At 46.4% G+C, this 14112-nt stretch overlaps 1 protein-coding gene across 1 annotated transcript in view; it reads right to left on the bottom strand.

Moving 5' to 3' along the window:
* LOC137534815 (zinc finger protein 585A-like) overlaps positions 1-14112 on the bottom strand; it is a 38075-nt gene that overhangs the window by 16662 nt on the left and 7301 nt on the right. Inside the window, exons 5-6 of the mRNA XM_068256470.1 lie at positions 9391-10993; positions 8899-8901 (exon numbers count right to left, since the gene is read on the bottom strand). Coding sequence (XP_068112571.1) covers positions 8899-8901; positions 9391-10993 — 1606 coding nt within the window. The remainder of the gene's footprint in view (positions 1-8898; positions 8902-9390; positions 10994-14112) is intronic.

Raw genomic sequence — 14112 nt, 5'->3', positions numbered from 1 at the left:
TGCCCATCGGCTGTGGGCGGTCGGCAAGTGGTTAAAGGAGACCTAAACTCAAGCACTGCAGTCAAGGAAAACAAATACTACTGCGCATGCGCACACACCGACAAGGAGAACTTTGGGGCTCCCAGAGCTGGATCCCTTCTACTGTGGAGGAAGGGGGAAACCTCTTTAGGATACAAAGGCCTCCCCTTCCCTGAAGTAAGTACCCCTCGGGGCACTTTTTTTGTACAGGTACACTTTAAGAAAAGAAGAGGGCATATGGGAGGGGAAAAGTAGGAGGCATTGGTGGGGAAAACAACTACAATTAGATTGCAAGCCTACATATTGTCAGTATTGGCAATCTGTAGGTAGATTGCCAATATAGGTAGCCTTGCAAGTTCCTCTCTTTCCCCTCCCCCGCATACATATGAACTGCTCGCCAGGAGACTTGGGCGCAGGATACAGCTGGTATACGGCAATTGCTGGAAGCCGAATTGCAGTGTTTTAAAAGCAACTTCAGCACTGTCTTCTGATGGCGCCGAAGTTACTGACTGTGCGCCGCTATAGCCGTAATCCCTATTTCGGCCTATGATGGCGCTGGCTGCGCCCAAATCTCCTGCACTGTTAGTACAGTGCTCGCCCCCCCTGCATAATTATAGGTAGCCTCGTCCCACTATCAGAGAGCTGAGAGCTAGGCAGTGACTCACCACAAAGTTTGGCTCCCCCTTGCTCACTCCTTGCTGTGCTGCCCTGCTGAATAGTTCACACCTCAGATCATCGGTAAGCCAGCAGCAGAGAAGTGACAGTCATGCAAACGGTGCATGGTGACGGCACGTATACTTCAAGTACAGGAAGTGAGCAGTGGTGTCCCTTTCTGTATCTGCGCCATTACTGTGCACTATTTGCCTGGCTGTCTCTTCCCCACTGATCTGAGGTCTGAAGTATGCTGCAAAGCAGCACAGCAAGGAGCGAGGGAGGAGGAGCCAAACTTTGTGGAGGCAGGACAGGACCAGGACAAGTGGCATGCGGGCAAAAAAGTGGCAGGCAAACCTGGTGTGTACCACCTGGCCAACAGCAAAGTACCACCGGTGGTATGCTTACCACAGGTTGAAAAGCCTTGCTCTAACACTTCAAAATCTGTCCCCCTTTCCGCCACTAACTGCTTCTTCTTAATCTGAATAACACCCCCCCCCCTCTTCCCAAAAAAAAAAAAAACTGCATTCCCTTCACACACTTCAATACCTGCCCTCCCCTTCACCACTATGTGCTTTTTCCCAATACCTGCCATTCTCTACTCCATACCAATACCTGTCCTTCACCCCGGTACCTGTCTTCCCTTTCCCACCCCAATAACTGCCCTCTTCTGTGAGTATGTAGTCCTCCCCCTCACCCCAATACTTGTTGTTCCCTCTCCCAAAATGTGCTGCTCCTCCTCCTCTCCTATGCTTGTCCTTCCTGTTCCTACTATGTGGTTCTTTCCCACTTCTCTTTGCCTCTCCCACCCCAATGATTGTTGTCTCTTTCATCAATTATGTGCTCCACCCATACCCCAATACCGGTCCTTCCCTTTCCCACCACCATGTGCTCCTCCTTCAGCCCAACACCTGTGCTTCCCTCCCCTACATCAAGACCTGCCCTCCCCTCTCTCACTCTGTGCTCCCATACCAAGACTTGCCCTCACTCTGACCCCCCCCCCCCCCCCCCCCCAATACATGTTCTCCTCTCTCCCACCGCATATATCCTTCTTTATTCTCCCCTCTTCCACTTTGTGATCTGCCCTCGTCTCAATATCTGTCCTCCCAGCCCTTACTATGTGCTACTCCCCACCCCAATACTTGCCCTTCCCTACCCCACTGTGCAAGCCTCTCCAGTATAGCATCTGTCCTTCTCTATCCACTATGTGCCTTTTCTCCAATATCTGTCCTTTCATCCCAGACTATGCATTCCTTTCCCAGTTTAAGACTTGTTCTTCAGTACCCCCACTATCTGCTCCTCCCCAACCCAATACCTGTCCTTGCTTCTCCACCCCAATATCTCCTATCCTCCTTTTCCCCACCATGCGAATCTCCCCCACTCCAACACTAGTCCTTCCTTCCCTTACTATGTGCTTCTTCCTCACATCAAGGCTTGTCCCCTCATCCCTTACTTTGGGCTCCTCTCCCCCACCCCTAAACCTATCCTGCCCTTTAATGCCAAATATTCCAGAAGACAACTAAAGGTGGCTATACACTAGACAATATTTTTTATTGATGTCTGGCCAATTCAATCATTTGACTACATCTGCTAGTAATCAATTCCCAATCGATCTTTGCCCAAAATGTATCAATTTTGTCAATCACACCGGATGGAAGATTTCACTTGATCGGTAGCGCGTTGGGAGTCGCTAGCGGCATCCAATTTCAGGCCAACCGACACAACAGCAGAGCTGCTGTCACCTGTCTGCTGGCTATTCCTGCCATGTCTCTAAAGGTCAAATACTAGAGGCATCTAGTGGTCATGTAAGGTACATTCCATGGTGCCTCTAGTGTTTAATCACAGGACACAGGGAGAAGCCCAGAGAGTGGTGAAAAGACATGGGAGGAAGTGTCGACTGACAGGTGAGAGTATCTACTCTGCTCCTACACACTGGACATCCTAAGGACATACATAGATGGAGAGATCTGCGTACAGTGTGTTGAGAAAGGCTGTGGAGTCGAAGTCGAGGAGTAATTTTTGGGTATCTGGAGTCAGGGATTTCGGATAATTTTTGTACCAACTCCACACCCCCATTTTTGAGGAGTTTGAGTAGATAGATCCCTCTTTGATCAGACAATGATCTGAGAGGGATATATCTGTTTGCCACATTGACCAGTGTATGGTCAGCCTATATCAGTTGTCTGAGGCATTATACAATCACTAGTAGCTCAGCAGTACATAGTAATATAACTTAATTTCTTCCTGGTCAGCAGCAGGCTCTCTTTCTTTTTGCCTATACCTGGCATCCATCTCCTACTTTAGGGAAGCAGTTCCTAACCAAGTAATGACGTACCATCACTTCCTCATCCATGGGTTACTGCAGCCAGACCAAGGTGCGTGGAGAAAGCCAGGAATGGCACAATTGCAGATGACTGAGGAGAACTGCAGCACTGAGGGAATTGCAGCCTGCAGAACTTCCTTAGTATGCCCCTATCATATCCTAAATAACATCAGTACATTAGGTGCCCTAGCTCATTGCAGGCAGCTTCACTATTTCTTTCTAGAAGCCACTAGGAATGATCCAAAGTGAGCTGGACCTCCTGCACCTTCTATTTCTCATCCTCTCTAGCCCTTGTTGCATTCACAACACAACTGCTGTAGTCACATCACAGGCATCAGCTACTACTGTGTGGGCTGCGGATCTGGAGCTGTGAGATGAGGGAGAACTCATATCTCCTTATTTTACATCTGCTAAACATTGATCTGTCTAGTAAATTGTTGTTCATGTCATAGGATTGTTGTACAAATGATTTTCCAGTTAAAGTGAATCCCAGGCGAGCCTTGGGTCAAAAAACAGATTCTTACCCAAAGAAGAGGTAAGTATCTGTGTAACTGTAAGAAGAGGTAAGTATCCTCCTCCTGACCACCGAGGCTGCCTGGGACCCTCCTGAAGATCGTGACTGCGATCCTCTTCATGTACAAGTGTGGCGTGCTGCATCATCATGAGTACGGTCACGCTTACACGAACTCATACACGAGCAGCTCCAGATTAATGCGCTGGCACAGCCGAACTGGCACAAGCACGGTACAGCCACACTTGTGTATAAATCGTGATCAGAAAGCCACAAGTACTTTTTGGATTTATTTTTAGGGTCAAGGAGCAGCAATGGTGATCCGTAGAATAGCATGGGAAGCCTCTGCAAGATCCAGAGACTTCCCTCTCCTTAGGTAAGTATCTTCTTTTTGACCTGAGGCTCAACTTTACACTACATGCCACCAATAGATTAATCTTGGCCGTGAAAGACATTAAAGACTGCCTTAGGCAAAATCTAGCGTGTGTACGGGAGTCCCCCAGTGTAACCTAAAGCCTCATACACATGTACTAAAACTGTCACCCAGGAGGAATCAGGACTTGATCCCTCAGGCCACAGTGCTGGGGAACGCCTGTACAGATGCTTCACTAGCCTTCAGGCTACCAACCTGATCTGTTGCTATGTGGTGGGATTGAGCCAAAGGAGCTGCACACGACAAAGAAATACAATAGAGCAGGGTGAGTGAGGAGTGCAATGCTCTCAGCAAATGTTCAACCAAGCTCATCCACCAGGCAAATCACTCATCAAGGGGGACTGGAGGTAGCTGTTCACATGGTAGGTTCTCAGCAAAGGTGGTCTTTATCAGCTGCTTACCATGTGTATGCAGCTTAAAGGTCCAACATGTCAGATCTTTTGTGACATCTAAACTTAGAACACAATGTTCTCCTACTCACTCCACCCACTAGAACCTGCTCTGTTGTGTATTGCGGGTCATATCTCCTCTCCACTCCATAGTAACAGATGCATCAATAGCCTAGATGTTCTATTCAGAAGTTAGCCTCAAACTGTCAATCAAGGAATGAAGTCCTGATCCCAGCGGGCGACAGTCCTTAAATTAATACAAGGCTTTATAGCTATGGAACTATAAGTCCCAGCAGCACTGCAAATATATTTTTTATAGCTTTCACCTTGAAAACTACTAAAATGCTATGGTGTTGCTACAACAGTGCAGGGCCGATGGCCGGGCACCCAGGTCTCCCTCCAACTAAATTTTCTCCCCCGGGGACTGTGCATAGTTTTGGCAGCGGAGCGCACTCACCTATCTTCCTGTGTCCCCTCTCCCTACCTACTAGTGCACCTGCACCCTGTGACCCAGCGGCTTGTATGTAGTCATGTGACATACATGTCTGGTCACAGGGAACAGATGAACCAGTGGGGTTGGAGAGAAGACACAGGAACGTGCACCGGCATACAGGTGAGGTGTGCGCTCTGCTGCCAACACTATGCACAGACTCGCGAGGAAGATTTTGGAGGGGGGGGGGGGTGTTGTCCCAAAAGCTACTGCTGTGCACCCGACCAAACCCTTTTGAGCAAGATCATTCCGTCCGGAGCAATCAATAATTTAGATCAAGTCTGTCTGGAAATTGATCCAAATTACAATCAGACAGCAACGTTGCGGTATTGGTCTCCGGCATATTTGATCATGATGAGCAAATATGCTAAAGGAAAAAATCTACAAGTGTATGGGCACCTTAACCCGAATCTGCACTGCTCCCCTCCCCCCACTATGCAATGCCTCCAGATCCAATATCTGTCCTCCCTTCCCCACTGCCTGAACTGCATTGTCACCATCCAAAACTAATCTAATCTCTTCCCGACATATAAAACCCATCAACGAATATAGATGAATTGGATCAAAAAATAAAATATTTAAAGCTCTCTTCACCTCCTCGGCTGCCACTCCGAACAATAACCTCTCTGCACTTCCGGTCTGTGCTCGTCATCACTTTTTCTCTGCGTCTCTCCATGGCTTCCGGCAAAAGGGGCATCTTGTGGTGGGTCGAGGAACTACAGCTTCTAGTAATGAAATCAGTCCTTTGCTGTCAGTGTTCTGCTGGCTCTCCCATTACCACAGGTAATGATTCAAAACTGATTCAAAACTCCTTGCTATTAACACAGGAGAGGACGGTACTTGAAGTATAGATGGAAGCTAGCGGGATATGAGACTACCATATTTATTTTATTTTAAACGATATCATTTTCCTGGCTGTCCTGCTAATAATCTGCTTCTAATAATTTTAGCTACAGACCCTGAACAAGCATGCAGCACATCAGGTGATTCTGACATTATTGTTAGATCTGACAAGATTAGCTGCATGCTTGTTTCTGGTGTGATTCAGACACTACTGCAGCCAAATACATTAGCAGGGCTGCCAGACAACTGACATTGTTTAAAAGGAAATACATATGCCAAACTCCATATCACTGTCACTTCAGTTTCCTTTAAAGGCAACTGAAGTGAGAGGGATAATGGAGGCTGCCATGTTTATTTCCTTTTAAAGGACAACTGTAGTGAGAAGAATATGGAGGCTGCCATATTTAGTTCCTTTTAGCAATGCCAGTTCCCTGGCAGCCCTGCTGTCCTATTTGGCTGAAGACATGTCTGAATCACACCAGAAACAAGCATGCAGCTAATCTTGTCATATCTGTCAAATTTGTCAAAAACACCTGATCTGCTGCATGCTTGATCAGGGCGTATGGCTGAAAGTATTAGAGGCAGAGAATTAGCAGGATAGCCATGCAACTGGTATTGCTTAAATGGAAATAAATATGGCAGCCTCCATATACCTCTCACTACAGTTCTCCTTTAAGGTTGGGTATGGATGGGGGGTGGGGGTCTGTTAGGGTTATGCATACAGGACGTGGCCACGTGCATCCTCTTTCCCGGCATTGGGAGTACAAATGAGACTGCCCACGGCCAGAGCTACGCAGGTGCAATGAAAATGTAAGTGAGCCACAGCGGGTGCTGGAGGATTTGTTATGCCCTGGCATGGGCACAGGACGTCTGCGGGGGGGGGGGGGGGGGGGGTCGGTAGAAGCCAAAGGTGAGTTAAACTCGTATTTATTTTTTTTGCTTACAGTTATCCATTAACATGAAAATGTGGACAGACTGCCTACCCGTTGCATCCCTCCCCACCCCCATACCCACCTAGTCACTTGACAGGCAGCTTATCGGGCCAATGAAAGTGCAAGGATCATGTTCTTTAAAGTTACTGGAACCAAAGGGGCTCAAGGCAGGATGAGTGGTGCACCTGTTATTGGCAAGAAGCAGGCGTAAGTTACCAACACTTGCTATGCTGCTCTACCGCAGCTCCTCTGACTGAGTTTAATTATGCACGCTACACTGCCACTAGCGCGCTTAGTGTGCAGGGACTTAAAATTGAGGTGCGCTGATTAAATAGCGCTAGTAACAGGAGGTTACTTACACTATTTACATTAGTGAAACAGCCTCATTGTATCTTATGCTGCAAGATTAGAAAGAAGAACTCACACAAATGGCTCTGGGGAAAACCTTTTCCAGCAAGGTAACTGAAGATATTGGGGCAGCAGAGTCTGTTCTCCAAGTCATCTGACTTCCCTAGCAGGAGATTCATACACTGTTTCATAGCATTACTGAGAATGAGGTGTAGATTATCCTCAGCGTTGCAGATGCCGGTTTCCTTCTCCACCTGTCTTGTTTTAGACGCAGCACATCCAGCTCTGTGGCCACAAGGACAGAATACAAGACATCTGTGTATATCTCACCTGTAGAGCTCTGGGAGGAGGCAACACGGGGAATCTCTCCTTACCAGACGGCTGGGATGCCAGAAGTGCAGAGCCACAGCTAGTATACACTGTCCCTGGAACAACCGGAACTCACTGGAGGCAGCAGACATGCTCCCCCGACATCTGCTCCTGCTGCCTCCAGTGCATCCCAGCCATTACAGGAGGTCAGTGTGTGCAGCCCCTACAGTATGCGTTTACACAGTGTTCTCCTAAACCAGGGTTGACCCACTCCAGTCCTCGAGGTCCTCGGCACTCGACATTGGACTGGTGGTGTTCATCAATTAGAACCAATTTCTCCCTTTCCTAGTCCATCCTAAACACTGGTACGGATATGTTCCACGAGGACCGGAGTTGGACAGCCCTGTCCTAAACGAAGCATTCTCTAGTTGGGATGTACATAATGTGATCTGGACTCAGGCTGGGTTCACTCTGATATAAAAATTGTTCAGCTTATCAGAGCAGAAGGGAACGGATCAGCAGACATGTGAATTGATCCAGTGCAAAGCAATAGAATATCTTCACATCTGTCCATTCAGAATATTTATTCAGTTACAATGAGCAGAACGGAAGGCACTGTGGGGCACGATAATTGTGGATTTGGATCATTAATACAGTGGATTCTGACAGAATCAATGGAAGTTTATGAGAATGGACAGTCCATTTTCACTAGGCTGATGGTCACGTACTTTACTCTACCTTACTCACCTTGTCTGTCACCTCGGGTCCACTGCAGGGAACAAGCACTGGTATACAAACTAGAGGACCGGAAGAAGCATGGGACTACAGATTGCATTGCAACAGACCAATGGGAATCTTCTTTTACGGGAGGGATGATGTCCAGTGGTGTGTTGCAATCCAATAAGAGCTCCATGCTTCTGCCAGGGCTCCAATCTGTATACCAGTGCTTCTACCCTGCAGTGGACCACAGCAGCGGCAGAACCAAATGTGACGGCAGCAAGTGGACCAGACAAGTAGTGGTGTGGATCTGATGCACAATGGTGCGTAATCGTATGTGAACGCGGTGTAGGAATATGCTGTGAACACAATGTTAAGCATCCAGAGCGGTGTGAGCCCAGCCTTACAGTGTAACCCTTATTTTTAAGGACCCATTTACCTCTCGATAATGGGTACCTTCACTTAGTGCCTAAGTGCAATACCCAGAGGGAAGTGTGGGCAAGTCCTGGACCTCTCACCTCCAGGGAACTCACCCCTTTGGGGGCCCCAGCTAGTGAGAGAGACCTGGGGCCCCCGGCTGTCGTGCAGACCGGCGTTTGTGATTTTAAATTTATTTTTTGCAGCTTCCTGGATGCGGTTGACAGGTGAGTGGTTAGGGAGGGGGCCGTGTCAGAGATGTGCCTACACAGGGCGTCCCTGTAAACGATGCAATCCACGATTGCGTCCAACCGAAGCCTCCTACCTGAATGCTAATTTATGCAATTCCTGCTAGATTTGGTACAGCAGGCAAAGGATGTATGACAGTACACCTGATTGGCTGACTGGCGTCTGCTGGCCAGATAGAGGCAGGCCATTGCTCTAGCTAGGAGTTAGCAATTGTTTGTGTTTGATGATGTACACCTGCAAGTTTTTAATTAAAGCTACAGTGCCAGACTTCCTCTTTCTCTTGTGATCTCAATCATACTCTGGACTTTGTTGGTCTTGAGCACGTAGCTTCCTGCTGAGGTCCATTACATTAGCAGCATTATCCTTGGAACATTGAATCTGAGTGCCTGCCTCACTCCTCTTTGCTATTTTTGTACACCTTGTATTATATGCCTGATCTTTAAAGCACCAGGCCACTACAGATAGGACCACTGGGAAAGACTTTTACCTAAACCCAAGTGCTGAGGATGTTGTGACAATTTTTTATTGATGTAATAGTCCATGCAGTAGAACAACACACTTCACATTGTGGAAACAATATACAATCAACCAGTCTCTGGGGCAATGCAGGCTTTTTAATCAAGCAAAATACACCCCTTGGCATGAAAGAGTCCATGGTATGCCGTGGAAATATGCTTGAATGAGTATTTTATAAAAACAAAGAATAAAGTGCATATTGTAGAACAACACTTATGCCCAAGACATTTCCAAAATTCAACACGAGTGTCTAACAAGCTGTGATTTACACCTGAAACATTTCCCACACTCAGAACATGAATATGGCTTCTCGCCAGTATGATATCTCGTGTGTACAACAAGCTGAGATTTCTGTACAAAACATTTACCACACTCAGGGCAGGAGTGTGGCTTCTCGCCGGTGTGACATCTCTTATGTTTCACAAAGTCTGATTTCTGCACAAAGCATTTCCCACATTCAGAACATGAGTATGGCGTCTCCCCGGTGTGAAATCTCTGATGTCTGAAGAGACTTAACTTCCAACCAAAACTTTTGCCACACTCCATACATAAATATGGCTTTTCACCACTATGAGACCTCTTGTGAATGACAAGGTATGATTTCTGTAAAAAGCATTTCCCACATTCAGGACAGGAATATGGCTTCTCACCAGAATGAGCCTTCCTGTGTATAACGAGATCAGATTTCTCCACAAAACATTTGCCACATTCAGGACAGGAATATGGCTTTTCACCAGTGTGAACCCGCTCATGTCTGAGAAGACTTGCTTTCCTTACAAAACATTTCCCGCACTTAGTACAAGAATGTGGCTTTTCAGTAGTATGAGATTTCTCATGGCTGATAAGGTGTGATTTATGCCCAAAACATTTTCCACATTCAACACATGAATACGGCCTCTCACCGGTATGAGATCTCTTGTGTACAACAAGGTGTGATTTCTGTGCAAAACATTTCCCACACTCAGGACAACAATATGGTTTCTCACCAGAATGAGCCCTCATGTGTACAACCAAATCTGATTTGTGCATATAACATTTCCCACACTCTGGACATGAATATGGCTTCTCACCAGAATGAGCTCTCGTGTGTACCGCAAGGCCTGATTTATCCGCAAAACATTTTCTACACTCCGGACATGAATATGGCTTTTCACCCGTATGAGATCTCTCATGTCTGACAAGCTGTGATTTCAGCACAAAACATTTCCCACACTCTGAACATGAATATGGCTTTTCGGTGGAATGAAATCTCTCATGCACTACAAGGTGTGACTTCTGTACAAAGCATTTCCCACACTCAGAACATGAATATGGTTTCTCGCCAGAATGATACCGCTCATGTTTGACAAGGTCAGATTTATGCCCGAAAGTTTTTTCACACTCCATACATGAATATGGCCTCTCACCGGTGTGAGATCTCTTGTGGGCGATGAGGTGTGATTTCTGCGTAAAACATTTCTCACACTCAGAACAGGAATATGGTTTCTCACCAGAATGTGCCCTCTGGTGTATAACAAGACCTGCTTTCTGCACAAAACATTTCCCACACTCAGGACAGGCAAATGGCCTCTCACCAGTATGAGATCTCTGGTGTACCACAAGACCGGATTTCTCCACAAAACATTTTCCACACTCAGAACAAGAATAAGCCTTTCCGTCAGTGTGAGATCTCCACTGGGCCCCGGCACGACACCCCCTGGGGTCAGAGGGACTGGAAGTGCCAGTGAGGATATTTAGTGGTACGGGAATCCTGCCTGAAGAGACTTGTGTGATTACATCTTCCATTGTACAGTTTGGGGACACAGAGAGTTGAATCTTCAAAGGGTTCCTGATGCCGGGACTTTGTGCTGGAAATAAAGCAAAACTTCCTTTTAGAAAACACTTGTCAGCCTGGCAGAAAACGGCAGAATGTTAAGCTTAGAATTGGGAAAGTCAGATGCATTGTGAATTAATTTAATGTATCTAATTTCAAGCTGCATATAATTTGCATCTCATTCAGCATGTCTAGTGCTCGCATCCAGATCACACATACATAAATACAGTATTTATTGGCAGCTATTTACCCAGTGGGCAGCGGTCCCTGTGAGCAGGGAAGGAATCTGCAGGAATTTGATTGATGTTAAGGGAGGAAGTGGAGGTTTTGCAGTGAAAATGGCAGCATGCTACATTTTTGTTTTTGGAATCCTAAGATGATGGAGGTAGAAGCACAGTAAGCAGTCATTAAAGCTTACCTGAAAACATCCTTAAAAACAAAATACATCCCTCTAACACAGGCATGGGCAAACTTGGCCCTCCAGCTGTTAAGAAACTACAAGTCCCACAATGCATTTGCCTTTATGAGTCATGACTGTGGCTGTAAGACTCCTGCAATGCATTGTGGGACTTGTAGTTCCTTAACAGCTGGAGGGCCAAGTTTGCCCATGCCTGCTCTAACAACTACCTAATGTACTCTGAAGTCCCCCCCCCCCCCCCCCCATCTCTGTCTGTCCCCACCTCCATCTGAAGCCACACCCCTTCAGCAGAAATACCCATTGGCAGTTTTCCATAGTGCAGAGAGAGCATACTGCCTTCTCTAGCCTCTGTAAATTATCAGCGCAGTGGAAGAGATGCTGATTTATGGCTTCCAGATATCCAAGTCCTTCTGAACTAATCTCTCAGCACAAAAGGACATGGACATCTGGAAGATATATGTGTGAGTCTCTTACACAGCACTGGTAACATACAGAAGCTGGAGAAGGCAGTGATGAGCTGTACAGAACGCTGCAGCCATGGGTAAGCTGCTGGCACACAGGCAACACATGGGACTGTAGAATGTGGATGGCAGAGCTCTCTCAGCACTATGGAAAACTGCCAATTGCGATTTTCCTTAAAGGGGGTGTGGCTTTGAGCAGAAGTGGGCACAGACAGAGACGGGGATGACCTCAGAGTACATCAGATAGAGTTGTTAGAGAGAGAGAGAGAGATTTTGTTTTTAAAGAGGCAGAGTTTAAGTCTGCTTTAATAATGGTGTCTTTATGCTAGGTACACACGATACGTTTTTTGCATTTGATAATTTCCATCATGTCCGATATTACTTTCGATCATTTTACCGCTCAATTTCGCATAGAAGTGAATGGAAATTGAGCAGAAAATCGAGCGGAGAATCGAGCAGACCAAAAATCGCATTGTGTGTACCTAGCATTAGAGGAGGTGTGTTGGAATAGTAAGATCATAGCAGTGGGCAGACCAATAGGTCTCATGTGATGCAGGAGGCATTCTGTGCCTGTAAGCAGGGCAATGGAATTGGAATACAAGGACTTAAAGGGAACCTAAACTGAGAAGGATATGGATTTTTCCTTTTAAAATACCAGTTGCCTGAATCACCTGCTGATCCTGTGTCTCTAATACTTTTAGCCACAGCCCCTGAACAAGCATGCAGATCAGGTGCTCTGACTGAAGTCAGACTGGATTAGCTGCATGCTTGTTTCAGGGTGTGATTCAGCCACTATTGCAGCCACAGAGATCAGCTGGACTGCCAGGCAACTGGTATTGTTTAACAGGAAACATCTATATCACTCTCAGTTAAGGTTCCCTTTAAGTGCCAACTCCTCATTTTATTGTAACTATGACTCCCGACTAGGCCTGAACGATTTATCGTTTTAAGATCGAAATCGCGATTTCGGAAATGACGATCTTGAGATCGTCACAGCGGCAATTTTTTGAAGATATCCCCCCGGGCGGCGCAGTCCTTCTCCTCGCTGCTCTGTGCACAGTAGCGAGTGGAGGCTCAGTGACTCAGTGTCCTGTTTCCTGCGTTCCGCGGCTCAACTCAGTGACGTATTCCGCAAGCGGCAGGTTCCGGAAGTACATGCCGGTCTGCGCTAATTGTGGTTCTTCCGGCAGGGCTATGAGAGACTGGTGCGGCCCCGTGCAAGGCCTAACAGGGCAGAGGGAGAGCCACTTCCGAAACGGAAGGCCGGTGCGTCTCCAGCAGGGGCCTCCTGAGGTTACTGCAGTGCCAGACTAGGTGAGTCAGCCGGGATCTTTTGATACCAGGAGGGTGCGGGGGGCACAGAGTGGCATCTAGTTGGGCGGATGCAGTAAGTTTCACCAACATTTTTAGTCATCTGTCATGACAGCTTAAAATAAGTGTTAGTATCTATATGTACAGTATATGAATAATGTATTTCATTTATATACGTGTGTGTCTATTCATTTGTTTTTAATAATTTGTCCTTATGCTTCTGAGTGCCCTCGCTAATCTGTCGCTCGCAATCTCCTTCCCTTTTCATAGCAAGTCTGTACTGCGCTCATTCACAGAGCTGCCATCCCAAATAATCACCACAAATCGATAGTACAATGTCATTTTCTGTTGATGTGTGTTTGTAAATGTTAATGTACATGGTGAATAGTGCTAAATCTTGATTTAAATAAAATCGTGAATTGAATCGAAATCGCAATTTCTGACAGAAATCGTGCGATTCAATCTTTTCCTAAAATCGTTCAGGCCTACTCCCGACTGCTCTGTTTATGGTATCTCAGAGTGCTACACACTTAAACTTAATCTTAAAGAGACTCTGTAAAAAAAATTTCATCCTTATTTCTTCTATCCTATAAGTTCCTATACCTGTTCTAATGTGCTCTGTCTAACTGCAGCCTTTTCTAGTTGCACAGTGGCTGTATTATCTCTGTTATATGATCTAATCTTCTCTCCTCTGTCGGCTCTGTCGGGCTGAGGCAGTCAGGCTGGAATGTGCTGTGCTGCTTGTGATTGGATAGAAGCTATACACACCCTCTCCAGGCCCCCTGCATACTCTGTATGACTCACACACTAAGCTACTCTTGTTTGTAAACACTGCATAAAAATGGCAATTACAAGCCAGGATTGCAGCAGGGAGTGGCAGAAACAGCACAGAGGGGCCCAGGAGAACATAATGAATAGAATGGTATGCTTTTTATTGTAAGAATTTTAGAGTACAGATTCTCT

The sequence above is a fragment of the Hyperolius riggenbachi genome, chromosome 10, assembly GCF_040937935.1.
Source record: "Hyperolius riggenbachi isolate aHypRig1 chromosome 10, aHypRig1.pri, whole genome shotgun sequence".
Taxonomy (NCBI): Eukaryota; Metazoa; Chordata; class Amphibia; order Anura; family Hyperoliidae; genus Hyperolius; species Hyperolius riggenbachi.
This window is presented reverse-complemented; position numbering and strand designations above follow the sequence as displayed.